This window comes from Argiope bruennichi, chromosome 8 (assembly GCF_947563725.1).
Source record: "Argiope bruennichi chromosome 8, qqArgBrue1.1, whole genome shotgun sequence".
Classification (NCBI taxonomy): domain Eukaryota; kingdom Metazoa; phylum Arthropoda; class Arachnida; order Araneae; family Araneidae; genus Argiope; species Argiope bruennichi.
Genome location: NC_079158.1, coordinates 79,522,533 through 79,538,112, shown reverse-complemented (window position 1 = coordinate 79,538,112; position 15,580 = coordinate 79,522,533). Strand labels below are relative to the sequence as shown.

General features: G+C 27.0%; 1 protein-coding gene across 1 annotated transcript in view; it reads right to left on the bottom strand.

Annotated features, from left to right (window-relative positions):
• The window catches only part of LOC129981975 (cell adhesion molecule Dscam2-like), a 560,888-nt gene that overhangs the window by 117,115 nt on the left and 428,193 nt on the right, over positions 1-15,580 (bottom strand). Inside the window, exons 18-19 of the mRNA XM_056093054.1 lie at positions 11,586-11,684; positions 1,328-1,516 (exon numbers count right to left, since the gene is read on the bottom strand). Of these exons, the coding sequence (XP_055949029.1) occupies positions 1,328-1,516; positions 11,586-11,684 (288 nt within the window). The remainder of the gene's footprint in view (positions 1-1,327; positions 1,517-11,585; positions 11,685-15,580) is intronic.

Genomic DNA, 15,580 nt, shown 5'->3' with positions numbered 1-15,580 from the left:
AATAATACCCTGAATAATTCCTAAATTGTTAGAAATATTCAGAAATAAGAAACTGAATTGTCGATGTTATTAATATGGATAGCCTCATAATGTGCCCTGCTAAGGCCAGGAAAATATCTAGATCCAACACCAAATTTAATTGAAATTGTCGATGAGTCCACTCAAGTTATCAACTTTTTAATGTAAAAATTAAGCTGAGAAGAGATTCTAAATAACTAGGCGTGAGAAAAACATAAGGGTCAAGGAATAACAAGAAGTATGATGAGGAGCAGTCAAGAGAAATTTTCAAAGTATTTTTTGAGTCAATAAGATTTATTTGTTTGTTACATCCAATACTTAGAATTGTGAGTGAAGAGCTAAACTGAATTAAATTCTTAAAAGTCAATTGATAAAATAGTTTTGAAAATTAATTGAATTTATTTTTAAATGACAAATATGTGTTTAAAATAGAGAAAAAGATTTAACAGTGGAATAATTCTAGAGACATTATAAATTGATTTGAAGAAAAGTAAGTGTGCTTCTTTAAGTCGTATGCTTTCTTATTATGATCTGTCTCATTTTATCAAACATTATAGAGGATAATGCTATAAAATATAATTTAAAAATGACAAACCATTTCGGAATTATATCTGTCTAAACAAGATAGCTAAAAAATGCAAATTGAACCCCCCTCCCTCAAACTGCCACCACTATAAGTCAAAAGATAAATGAACTAAGTAGATGAAATTTAAAACATTGTTTTATCCTTAAAATGTGCGCAAAATGCATTAGACGGAGAAAAAAAAATCGAATTTCTTAACGAAACTAGTAAAAGCGAGAAGATAAAAATAAGCAAATTGAAATGTCAATCAATTTCCAGTATTTTCAATAATTTTAATAATATTTAATAATTTTATTGATATTCATTCGTAGCTTAGTTTCTCTACAGTATTATTTAAGTGAAATGTATATAATTAAATGATAAAATATTTTATTGTTGCTATATAATGCAGAATTCGAAATATTATCACAATATGGATCAACGGTGGGAAAGTTTGGATATATAGTTTCTCAATATTGTTAAAAACTACTTAATATAGAATTTGCAATATTGTCTTAGCAGTTTTGTACAATATTATGCAATATTTCCGAATGAAATATTGTTTCAATTATTTGAGATAGCATATCAGAGAATGTTAATTATTAAGAAACAATACTTTTTAATATTTCTATCCCTCTCCAATATGTGATATATCTTACAATATTGATTATACAACATTCAATCTTCCATGTTACATATAAAATTTTCTTATCTTACAAATAATTATGCACATAAATCACCACTTACATCCCCCTTGTGTCATCAGACTTACAACGTCGCTTGGATCGCTGCGTCCCACATCATTGTATGCGATGATGTGAAATTGATATCTTGTGCCACAACTGAGAGACCTAAGCGTATACTGTGACTGCGATGGATCAGGAACTTCAATTTCGTCCCACTCTGGCAATTCCGCACGATAAAATAACTTGTAACCTAGAAGAAATAAAAGAATAAATGCAATGGTAGTCTTGAAACTAGTGACTAAATTTAAAAACCAGAACCTCATAAATAATTCCAATTCATTTAATGCCATCCCCTCCCCCTTTTTATACTGTTTACACATCGCTGAGTGGTGCGAAAATAACTGAACTGTTTGCAAAAAGCAAGACAAGAGCAAATAGAGCGGGGTTGTTCCATGCCAGAATAATATTAATGGTGTGGTCAGATTGGCTCTTGCTAAAGGTACAGAGTACAGCCAAAGGAGACCATCAAAAATGGATTATTTAGAGTTAGATCGTATGATTTGCTGGGTAATTAATAAAAACTGAGAACTGATGAATAAACTTGATGTAGACTAAAAATTTAACTTTAACAACGTTATTATTATATTCTTTTAATAAAATATAACGATAAAGTTGCAATTTATTTTCTACAATATTCCATACTATATTTTTCACTACTACAGCTATTACAATATTTTTCGAGAGTATATATGATTTTCAATAAATCCATTTGCAAATATAATTAGCAAAATATATGTACTTAATAGAATTTGTATTAGAAAGTATGTTGAAGGGATGGAAACAAAAATATAATTCGTTGTGAGAGATGGTAGAGCTCAGCATTGGCAATTCTACCAAGTTCACAAATCTCCTATGTATGACTTCGGTCATAGCCTGTCTACCTTCTGATCAAGTTTCAACCGTTCATATAATTCCATTCGCAGCTTTGGCAATTCTACTAAGGACACAAATCACCTCTGTACGATTCTGATCATCGCCTTCAATATTATATTCCATTCCGCTTTAACCTTAGTTAGATGTAATTCTTTGATGTATGCGACATCACAAAAGAATAAGAATAATAAACATTTAAATATTCTTAAGTAAAATTGGCCTCAAGCTTTGGATATTAGCAACAAATATCCATCCGTTGTTGCAACAAATGTAACATCTGCTGTCGCAACAAACGGGTTTATGTTTTTGATAGAAAGGTTTTGATACATGTTTTTGTGAAAGCAAACATCGTAAAAGTTGTAAAAATTATTACGTAAGAGTCGAAATGTATAAACTGATGAAGAAAGTACTGGGAAGATTCCACTTGAAAGCAGCATGAAATATGCATGATGTTCATTAAAATCTTTCTACTTCACTTTAATGAGAACGAGGACAACTATTGCCACAAACATAGTATTAAAATATAGTAGTCTGCATTGGTGCCCTGCATTGTGACTATGATTATAGTACCACCTGCCGTCAAACTGCGAAGTTAGCTCCCTACTTCGAAAACCCTTTCAAGATACGAGGAAAAAAAGTCAACTACAAAACTGTAGAGTGTCTTAGTTTTAGTACAGAATACCTTGAATACAATAATGCTAAGGACAAGACGCGTGTAAAATGCGTATTTGGTTGCCACGATTCAAATAGTTAATACTCTTAGAGAAATGTTAAAATAAAACAGATCAATTAATTATTGGGTAAATACTTTTATTTTTGGTGTTAGAAATACTCTCTGTCAGCTAGGAATAAATCAAGAATTTTTTTTTTTATTTTTATTTTGTATCATATTAAATGACAAGCTGGCACAAGCATCAATAAAGTGTCGTTTATGGCTCTGTAATGTTGGCCGAAGAATAGTATACACCTGCCTTCTAATATCAAATCATCATGTAGACATTTAATGTCCAAAAAGTAAATTTTATCTTGTTAGTCAGGGTTTTAAAAAATATCAGGGTTTTAAAAAATCGTAACCAATTAAATGCCTGTTTTACACATTTTGTTCTTAGCATTATTGCGCTCAAGGTGACTTTTCTCACTAAAACGAAGACGCTTTCCAATTGTGTGATTGATTTTTTCCCCCTTAGCTATCGGTTTTTGACACAAAAACATTAATATAATTTTTGCCACCAGGGGGCGCATTAACTGATTTAATCGTGTAACGATGCGACTTTATTATACGTAGAGTTCTCATTTGCTGTCTTTATTATCAAGTTAATATAGGATCGAAGGACTTTAATAGAAATTCTGTATATTCAAAGATGGTATTAAAAAACGTGAAGTCTGTCTAGAAGGCAGAAAGACATTTGATTTGATATTCTTAAGAATGTTGAAATGAAATCTAATTCTCAAAAAGGCTCATATCACGAATCAAAGTTACTTTTTAACACGTAATTCTAGAGCAAGATAATTCATTTCCAGATGCACAGACTATTACACAATATTGTATGACATTAACCAATATTATACAATATTGTAAATATTGATCAATGTTATACAATATTGTGCAGTATTTATGTGCTCAAGGGTTGGTGTAGTCCAAATGCATTATGATAAATGAAAGCTCGATTATAAATGTAAAATTAAATCGATAATAACTGCTGTTTTGGAAATGAAGGGAACGTGATCTTAATTGTGCATCCATAAAGTCAAATCTGCCAGTCAGCATTCTTTCATAAAGGTCTTTATTACTTAATTAGATACCATTGGCAAGGGATATCTCATATACGAAACTCTCGCTTTCATGATGATTGTAATAATGGAGGTATAGCTCTCAGTGCCCATCAATGGTAACGAGTCGTGATGAGAAGAAGGAGCATGAGTCGCTCGTAATGAGGACTACTTTTCTTTGATCATGAAGCCCAATGTCATTTACAGAGACGATTCTGTCATAAAAGTTCATTCTTTAAACTTTTTCTAGTGAAAAAAATCTTATCTGAAGGAAAATAAATGACCGGCTTTTCATTGAATCAGTTCTTTAGCACACAATATAGAGGGATAATTGAGAATTTGTCAAGATATTCCAATGCGGTAAATCCAGCATGCAAGACTCATCTGATATCTCCCAGTATGAGCTCTTTTTATTTCCTATGTTTCAATGTGAGTAAATGGCTATTGATACAAATATTATATATATATATATATATATATATATATATATATATATATATACTTTTTTTGTTTTCAAAGAAAGCTAATCGATCTAGAACAGTAGGAAATCAGAAATTATTGTAACTGTTTAACAAAACAAAGTTTACAATGGCATATAACGACATAAACCAATATACAAGATCCTATGCAATTATAATAAAAATATAATGATAGCATAAATATAAAAAATGGAGATATTTTCATTTAATTTATGAAGTATTTTTTTAAAAAATATAACTTCTGCTTAGCATTCTTAGCTTTAAAATCCTCTGACTTCGAGCCAGGTATTTCCGGTCGATTTGAAGATTTTTCCTTTACACTGAAGATGGCGGTTTCGGACACCTGACTTATTTCGAATGAAGCCTAAAAGATCAGACATGTTTATTGTAATCGTGTTGTCGGGATCTAATTATTATAATAAGGAGTCTTCAATTTACATCCCATTCCCACCTTCCTTAAATTGGTAAAAGGGAGGGCAAGATTAACGGAAAAGGTTAAACTTTTAGTTTCTGATTACATATACGAATAAAAAAATATACGGCTAAATTCTATGAAAAAAAATCTTTGCCATTAAATCACTCTGAATGACAAGCGCATACAGCATATTTTCTCAAATTTAGGACATTCCTTCCAATTGGAAAGTTATTGTACTAAAATAAAAGATGGAAATTATTTCATTGCCGCTTTTTTTTTTATTCACATAGCAATATTCTCAGAAAGCACAGCAAATAATTGTTAAAAAAATTGCATTTTTTTTTCTGTTGTCTGGCTATTCCATAATCAGACTTGCTGAATTGTTTACAGGCATAGGAGAATGGGAAGATTCACAGATACTGTGGTGATCCCTTTTACTATTGCAGTTTTTCTTATCTCAGGGGTATACAGGCAATTCTTCCCCTATTTTACATTGTTACCTAATATTTTCTAAATGTTCTTTGTTTCCCCTTTTTTTGCGTAATAAATTCTCAGTAGAAAAATTCGATAAGTATAGGGATTATATTGAGAAATAATGGACAATTCTATCCATTTTTCATAGGAAAATTGTATTATTAGCTAAATTTTTATCACACTCTCATCGATTTATAAAAAAGATTATATATAAGTAACCAAAAATATAAGCATTATGAAATGAAAAACTATTATTGAAACAATCTAAAATTAAAATTATTTTTGAAACGAAACCAAATTATTTCGGAATTAAACTAAAAACTAAAAAAAGTAAAAATCAAAAACAGAAAAAGCACCATTATATTTAGAGAGCTCAAATGCAGCTACTACTAAAACACAGATGAATTTAGACAATTAAGAATTAATTCTAACAGAAACATATTAAATCAACTTGAAGCTATCTTTCTGGATTTAAAGATCGAAATTGCTAATGATAAAACAATAGTTGGTATCTACGATAAAAGAGATGAATTCAACTTTAAAATAACGAAACTTTATAATTATCATTCTAATGTAAATTCTAAAACTTACAAAAATTTAATTTTCTCACAATTTAACAGGATTAAAACAGTTTTGAATAATAAAATTTCCTATATTTAAGCAACAAATAATCTCATTAAAAATGTAGCTAATAATGAATTTCCTAGAAACTACTGCAATATTAATAGTTTAATTTTAAAAAAAAAGAGATGATTTGGGATTAATCCTTTGCCTAAAATAAAAATCGACTTTCCGCTGCATATTAACTAACTCAATAGATGGCGCTGAGACCCTCCAATTATTTTTACCTTGAATGGCTTTAGCAAAAACAGTTTAGGGCGCGGGAAACAAGAATGAACAAGATGGGACACCTTTTGTAATAAAATTTATTTTTACAAGCTGCTGGTAAAAAATTTTGCAGCAAATTCTTTCCTTTTTGTTTTCATAATTGGTTATGAGAGTTATTACATAGTTTATTTTATGTTATTCTATTTTTGCTTATTGGTGGTCGCATTCTTTTAATTTGTTTTGTTTCTCTTCTGTAAAAATGCCGTATCTCTTAGCCCTTAATTTTAAGGGACTTTCGGGTCACGAGGGGTCAATACTGTTGGACAAAAGTTTGATTCCTCACAGAAAAATCCCTTTCTTTGAATCCCTTCCTGAGGGTGACACTTGAGAAACTCTTCAGGCCGGATTCTTATTTTATTTGGTTTAATTTTGATTCCATTTTTTCCTTTTAACTTGGTTTTTATTACTAATTATCTCTCTCTCTCTCTCTCTCTCTCTTATATATATATATATATATATATATATATATATATATATATATATATATATATATATATATATATATATATATATATAGTTTCAACAAATAAATCCGAATTAGCGGTATTTGGAAACATTAAAGGTTAAGTATGAAGATAATTTTGAATGATACCTCATTATACTCAGACTTTTGTAATAGTAATTTCGAACGAAATTCACATAGCAAACTTTTGCAATTATAATAGAGGGATTTCTTCAGAATTAGAAATAAATTACAAATGCTCTTAATAATATGACAAAATAAAATTTTATAGTCAAAAATTCCAAATATTGACGAAAAAAAAAAATCTCCATATTTCAAAGTAATATTAAAATGAAAAGTCGACATAAATTATTGAGGCCAGAAATTGAAAGAATGTGCTCTTTCCGAAAGGTATTTCAATGAATGATATCTCTGAGAATTTCACTTAACAGAATTTTTGAACACTTATTGAGATTTTTATTTTCGGAAATATAACACGGCCATTCTTTATAAAAATAAATAAATCTAATTTTTTTATTATTTTAAAAATATGCACGAGAAAAAATTAATACTTTACAATAAGCAAATAATTTTTTTAATCCATTCGTAAAACCCTTCTTCCTTATAAAAAGTAAAAATGAAAGTCAATATATTTAAATTCTCCAAAAAGAATTCAGCCTATAGATTTATTCCTTCGAATAGCAGGAAGTAAATGGGGCTGAGAAAGAGAAAGTCCAATTTGCGTCTTGTCGTTCAATACATGTCTGGCGTTAAATTTAGGATCACTAAAAATTGCTTGGTTGTTAAAGATTTTAATAAAAATTATAATGATTTTTAATAAAAATTATGAATTTTTATTATGAGATAGTGAAAATTATGATGAAAAAAATTTAAAATATAGTTAAAATAAAGGAATTTTATTAATCAGAAATCAATAAATACCCCAAAATTGTAAGACAAATTTATGTTTGCATGTATATGTTTTCAGCTTAATTTCTTATTGATTACTGGAAATAGGAATTTTATTAGGTAATTAATTAGATCTCCTATTTAAATGAGGTAATATGATTTTCATTTAAATAAATATTATAAATTGTAAATATTAGCAAAAAACAAGGAACCATACATTATGATTATATGTCAAACAAGAAAGAACTCATAATTCATGATATGTGATTTTAAATTTTAATTAAAATTTTAAATGATGTGATTAGTTTTTCATCACTGAAAGAAATGTGTTAAAAGATTCAAATTAAACCTGAAAATACCATGGTGAAAAAATTATATTAATAATGATTAAAAAATATAATTTACTAATAATATTGTTGATTCTTGTAATCACGACGCTAAGTAATTACCTGGATTTAATTTTATTAAAAATAAAGAAATTTTACTGTATTTTATAGGTAATTCACTGTTATGTAACATTTATATAATGAAATATGGAAAATATTTAGCATCATATATTATTCAGTATCATTTAATTATCATTATTTAAAGATGATAATTTTTCCTTAATATTAAATAATAAATTATATCGAATGTTAGGAAATCTAAATCATCATTAATAATCACCAGCTGAAAACCAGACACTATTTTGAAAGATTTCAATAAATTTACATTACAGTCTAAAACATTTCAATTTATCAGCCATGTAATAATTAGGTTTTTTATAGAAAATAAATGATATTTCACAGTTGAAAAACATCATAGTTAAACAGATGTTACAATTAATAAATTTACAAAATGTATCTAGTGCAATTAAAATTGTTTCCCCTTGGAATTTCTCATATGTTACGTTAATAATTTTTTTCAACCTTGACTTATTTCATATGTTAAGTAGGCGTATATTGAAAGTTGATTAGTTTAATGAAATATCAATAAAGCAGACCTTTCTAACTCTAAAAATATATTTTTTAAAGCAAGATTTTATAAAGATATGTGAACAAGTTTATAAATTAATTTTATAAATTAAATGACTTGAAATTCCGAGAAAAACCTTTATTTTTAAAGTTCAATCAAAACTCAGTCTGTCTACGGATTCTGAAAGAAAAATAAGTTTACAATCAATCAAGGAATTTATTTCTTATTAAACTCTGTCAGCAAATTGTAATAATGAAGTACAAAACCTTACATTTGGCAGATATGTGCTGCCATCTACTGGGAGAAAAATTAACTTTTAAGTCATGGTCACATTATTTAAAGAAATAAATAAATAAAAATGGATAAATGAAATAAATAAATAATATCGTTGTTCGTGTATGTATCGAAAATATCATTCACACGATAAATTTGGATAATAATTTTGTTCGTTAAAAATGTAAAGTGTAACTTAAACATTTATTTCTTGATGTTGTAACAGGTTTTCTAAGTTTATTTATTTATTGAATTTCTTTATTATAAAGGTATATTTTCAAATTCAAAAAAAAAATTGCATTGTTATTGAAGCTATCAAGCATTATAAGAAAAGTATTGGCCAGCTTTAAGCTGGTTACCACAATTTTCGCACCTAATAACATTTTAAAATGAATTAGTTTTAAAAGAATCGTTACATATTAGAAAACAACCGCAAATTATTATTAATTATAAGTGATAAAACTATCTATTGACAATCCAAGAAATACCTTTTGAAAATGTATGCACCTTTTTATTTTCATTTTTGAAAATGTGCGATTTACGCACTTTTTTTTTTTTGTTGTTGTTGGCTTTAATTACCAGACTGCCATGTTTTGAAATAAATAATTTATTACACACTTCTAAAAAAATCAAGAATATATTTTTGGAAACTCTGAGTAATGACATTTATTCAAGAAAAAAGTTGTGAAAAATGAATATTTATTATTCTTAACAATTATTTTAGATATTTCCAAATACGTTCACCCATGTATTTAGTTACAATTTTATATATTGAAAACGTAAAAGATTTTTAGACCCTATATTACAATAACATTCTATATAAGAAGAAAAAGTAATGGAACATCTGAACTTCAGTATATTATAAATACTGAAATTTTGCATGTAATTTGTGCTGCCATCTAGTGTTTAGTTAACTAAATGATGCATCAAGGGAGAAAAGGTTTGTTCTGTTAAATGCTCTAATATTATGCACATATACAGACTGCAATTTTCAGATATTTTACAAACTTTGCGATCATTTTTAAATTTTACAACTTTTTTTTAAAATTAGACCTACTATGAACGATGAAGTTTTTCATGCACCATGACATGACACATTTTAATACTAAGTACATTTCTGTACCTGCTGTCAGAAAAATTGGTCTATATTATGAAGAAAAAAAAAGTTGATGCGAAATTCATATATTTCTACATTTTTTAGGCTTAAAATAGGCGATAATTTTGAAAATAAGGCAATAGTTAGGATGTAAATACTTTTTTTGGTTAACCTGAAATTATTGTCTAATATCATATCATTAATGAAAGCTATCTTATTTTCAAATGCTCTATAAGAAAATATTTAGCCAATAATTTGATTAATTTACAGACTCTGTAAGAAATAATAAAACTGATTTAGTCTTTAGAAAAATGAGCAAAATAATTTTGAAAATATAATAAGCAAGATTTTCAATTTACACCAATAGATGGCAGTCCGAAACGCTAATAGTTCCACGTAATAGGAGCATCTTCCTTAATATTTAAATAGATTTTTTAAACACATTCATGAAAGAAAACTAGTTTGGAATTACTGGAATATAAGAATACAAATACTGAAAAAAAAATAATTGCTCTAGCTTGGTAAAATATCTTAGGCAGATTTTAACTTAGAATCAGTAAAGATAAAAGGAAATCATGTAGAATTTCGATTGAGTTAAAGATAAAATATTAGAAGTGTAAATATCTGTATACATGAATCTTCAAGTAAAATATTCTTTTAAAATAAACTTCTCTCAATGATAACTTTTCAGTACTTATGACAAAATAAGGAACACAAAATGCAAGAACTAATAATAAAATATTTTTGAGTTTGTTCGTTTATCTCTATAAAATACCTGTACGTATACCTTTATAAAAAGCTCAGCTAGGTGGAAAACCGAAAAAAATATTATTTAGAATGAACACGCTTAAAATCTAAGAATAATCTATTAAACTGCCATGGAGGAATTTTGATGTAATTCTTTGATAATCCCTGAAATGGAAATTGCCAATCTAAATATATAACGTCAGTGTTTCGAAAATTATTTTAATGTTATGTATTGCTTTTTTTTATGTTGTTAAGTGTCCTTTTTTATCAATGAGTATGTAGCTTATAGCGCCATCAGTAAATGGAATTTTTTAAAACCGATTTTTGTCATAGCTTCCTCAACATATGCTAAGACATTAATTCATTAAATATGAAAATTAAAAAACACACACACACACATCATAGACATTGTGAAATACATATTTAAACAACAACGTTTCAATTTGTTTCAACAGTCAACAAATCAGAAAATATTTTTATGTCAATTACTGAAAATTTGCAAAAAAAGTTTTAAATGAATTGCATTCTTGCATTACATATTGCGTACAAAGGGGACAGTAAATTTTCATTAATAAACTTTTTTCTATTATTTTCTTTGTATATATGTAATTTATAAGTGTATTGAAACAATAATGTGATTGTACGTATTATATATTTGTATGAAATTTAATTTATTCAACAAATGATTTCAATTTTATTTTGAGGGAAGAAAAAAGTGAAAAAAATGGAAATTTTGCATGGTAAATTGATAATTTTGTATTGCATTTCTCTTGAAGTATTTTAGCAAATTAAAAAAAAAGTATTGGAATCTTCTGTGCGTGTTTCCAGAAAAGATACAATCACTTTAATGTTACAAGTAAAAATAAAAAGAATGCCGCTAACAAGCAACAAATGAAAATACTTCTTTCAATGCATTGTTCTATGTTACTGGACACTTACCCTTAACAGGAGTGCTGTCAGCAGCTGGAATGTCCCATCCTAAAACAACTGCAGTTGATGTTGATGATACTACTCGCAAGACTGGAGATGGGGGTGGATCTGGAAGTAATCGATAGATAAGGTTACTTTAAGAGCTTTGATTAAAACTTTAAAAAACAACTAATACATATATTGCAATAATTGTAACGAAACTTATCTAGAAATATTATCTCAATCGTATGTTTTGTTTAGGTTCTAGAGAGGAGTTAGAATTTGATGCGCATAAAATCACCGAAAAAGCTTTGCATCTTTCTAATACAAAACAAATAAAAGTCTGAAATGAGCAATTTTTGGAACAGAGCTCTGGTGTAACTGAAAAAGAAATAGAAAATGAAGAGAATCGATTGACAAATAAAATTGATTTTCATCAAATATATGCCTTTTTGTCCTCAAACGGATATTTATTCATTTTTATCGATAATAAGAATCGATATCTATTAGATTCGTTATCTATATCTATTTATTTTTATATATCAACCTCAGGATTTTTTTAAATTTTAAATTAAATCACAGTTCAGAACTTTTTTTTTACTTAGTTTTCTCTCACTTAGCTTATGAAAGACACACGGATGAAAAAACATGGAAAGAAGGTTGGAAAAACCTTCAGCGAATTTTTAGTTTTTCCATAACTTTCTCCTTTCCAGGAATATTTTTCTACCTTAACTTTGGAATCATAATAGAAACTTTCTGAAACTCCAAGAATAACATTTTCTAATATATCTGGTGATTGTTTTCTTACATATCTGAGAGGATTTTATTAATGCTATTATATTGATCCTGATTATGAACCTTTTTTTATGCTGACATTTAAGCCTTTGATAAAAATAAAATATTTTTTTTCCTTTCATATATAAAAGACGCAATTACTTTTCCTTTATTGAATTACTACTATTTCCAGAAGAGCTTTATAACCTTTTTTTTTATGGACAGTGTCAAAATATCGATATCGGAAAGACGATAAATTTGAAGTAAAAAATCGAGAATTTTTCAAAAGTTTTTGAAGATTGCAAATTTTCACTTTTTTGCTTTTGATGAAAGGCTTCATACCCTGCTCGTTTTGCTTTTCATTAATTGAAATATTTCAATAAGGGAACTAATGTTAAATATTTGGATAGGATGGTATTTTATGGATAATATAGTAGAATATAGAATATAGTATTGGATAGAATATAGTATTTTATGATTAATAATAATAATTATTATTATTGTAATTAAGTTAATTATTTATGCAATTATTATTTATAAATTAATAATATATTTATTTATATAATATATTTTTAACAATATAACTATTATAATGATAACATAACATTATTTTAAAATTTCTTTTTCTCTATTTAGCAAAAAACTAATAAAAATAGAATGATAAAATGCAAATCATGTTGTACTTATCTATTGAAGTTATTTAATAAATGTATTGATGAAATACTGTCTGTTGATGAATAAAAAGCTGATTTAAAGCCGATTTATTAATGATTAAAAAGCTGACTAAAAGAGTGGATAGAAAACACATTTTCTTTTCTTTTTTTTTTGTCGACTTTCTGTATTTAAATTTTAATTGCAATCAAAAAGCCAAAAAGTGGAAACATTAATCTGGGACTCTGCTTACATCTTAATAAATACCATGAGGGAGGGGGCGATACCTCAGTTACAGAGATGTGAAGTTACCATATAAGTAAGTAGGTTCTCGCTTCGCATGGGTATGTAAATGGTATGAGTCTGAGCTTCATTCATACTGATGTTGGGTCGTATTCATTTAGTGAGTGTTGGTTTCATGGGTTGAGCTGTAATGGGAGCCATTTTGCCTTAAGTGCCTGGCTATGCTGTCGTGGTTATTATCTCGGATGCACATTTGCATGGTAACTGTTGCTCGTTTCTGATTAAAGTTTAATAATAATATCGAATATTCAGAATTTTCTATGAAAAGTATTTTTAGAACTGATTTATGGTAGCGGTGTGATAAAGTTACTTAAACACAACACACTTAAAATAATTAATTATCTCTTAAATTTGCTTAACATAGTTACAGTTTAAAAATAAATCGTTAGAAAAATCATTACCTTTGAAATGTGAAAAACTTTAAAAAAAACATTGTTTTCTCAAATTAATAGACAAAAGTATTAGATACTGTGTGCTCTTGAAAACCGTTAGTGCTAGCTTTTCAAATTTTTTATTCAACTTTTATTTTTTTGCTTTACGTTCCTATGTTTTTTAAATGAAAAAATAATAGTTCTAATGCTAATAAAAAAGTCCATCATTTATTGTTAATAGAACAGAATGTTCATCCGAGAGCTGCCAAATTTTGTACTGTCATACTTTAGATTGTGAATACTTTATAAATTTTAATTATTATTAACATGATTTAAATTATGTCATAGCTTTTTTATTTCTCTTCTACTAATAACCTTTAAAAATTTAGGCTATTATTAATTAGTTTTAGTTATACTTATAAATTTGTCAAGTTTGAAACATAATTGAAAAGTATCGCGTACCTCTCACAGCTCAGAAAGGGTGCCTGCCCCCTCCCCCAAAAGTTATGAAATGTTTATCGTTCTGTGTTTGAAGTGAACGAAAAGTTTTCTGTGTCGTATTCCCCCATCTTATTTAGCTTTTCATTTTCATGAGAATTTGATAAATAAAGCTGGATTGTGAAGAATATTTTTTTTTATAATTCTAAATGTTTAGTTAATTATGTTAAGGCAAATATTGATATTTTTACAGTGTTGAAATATTTTACGATTAAAAATATTTTAAAAAAAGTCCAATACAATTCATTTTAAATTATTCATATTATTTTGTTTCTGATCCTGTATTATTTTATAATTACATCTGTAAGAAATGCAGAAATTAAATGAAACAGATAATGAAAAATATCTGAAATTTTATGAGTTTAATATTAGTAATTGTTTTTAATATAAATAGTTTTTCGCCCTTATAAATGTTTTATTTAAAAAAAATGTGCAAATTTATAAGTTAATGTTATTTTGAAAGCGCTGTGTATTATTGACTCGATTTATAAGAATTATAGCATATTTGTTTGTCATTTTAATTATATTTAAAGTGCATTTCAATGTATTTAAATATTGAAAAATGAAGCTCAGTTTCTCAATCGTTTGAGAAAAAGCGGTTCACTTTACAGCTGTGTTAGTTTTAGATTTAATTCAATCAACAAATTTTCCAATTAGAATTTATGTATCTGATGATGATCTTTTTTTATTTTATTTCACATTGAATGCGTTTGTATTTCATTTATGATTTCAGAAATAAATACTTCCTGCCAAAAAATCATTTTTATCAAATTTAATTTGGCTTATAATAGTCATTTGTTTGGCTCTTATTTAACTACTTTCAATAAAGAGAAAAAAATAATTTCAATTCATTCAATTCTACTCTCATTTCAGTGAGTAGTAATAAATTGAATGCACTTCTTTCTACAAAGTCATGAAATGTTCTTTCTCTGCTTGAAGTAAAGGAGAGAAAAACTATACTGTCCTATAATCCCCTTCTTATTCCTTTTTTGATATTCATGAGAAATAAAACTGTCTGCCGGGAATATTTTTTTTTTGCCCATATGCTAATTTTTTAAAAATTAATTAGGCTTAAAAATTAGTGATGTTTTTACATTGTCAAAATATTTCGTGATAAAAATATTTAAAAATCTATTAGAATTTATTTAAAATTATATATATTATTTTATTTTTCATTGCTTTTAGCATTTTGTAATTAATTCATTTCGAATATTAGAAACAAAACGAAAGGTAATGAAAAATGTTTGGAATTTTATGAGATTAATATCATTAATATATTTTTTATTTAAATAATTTAAATCCTTATATATGTTTCATTTTAAAAATATGTACATTTAATTTATAAGAAAACTGACTGCATATGAATTTGTGATTGCGTTTATGATTGCGTAATATCTTTTAATTACTGTCTATTTTTGACTGCATTTA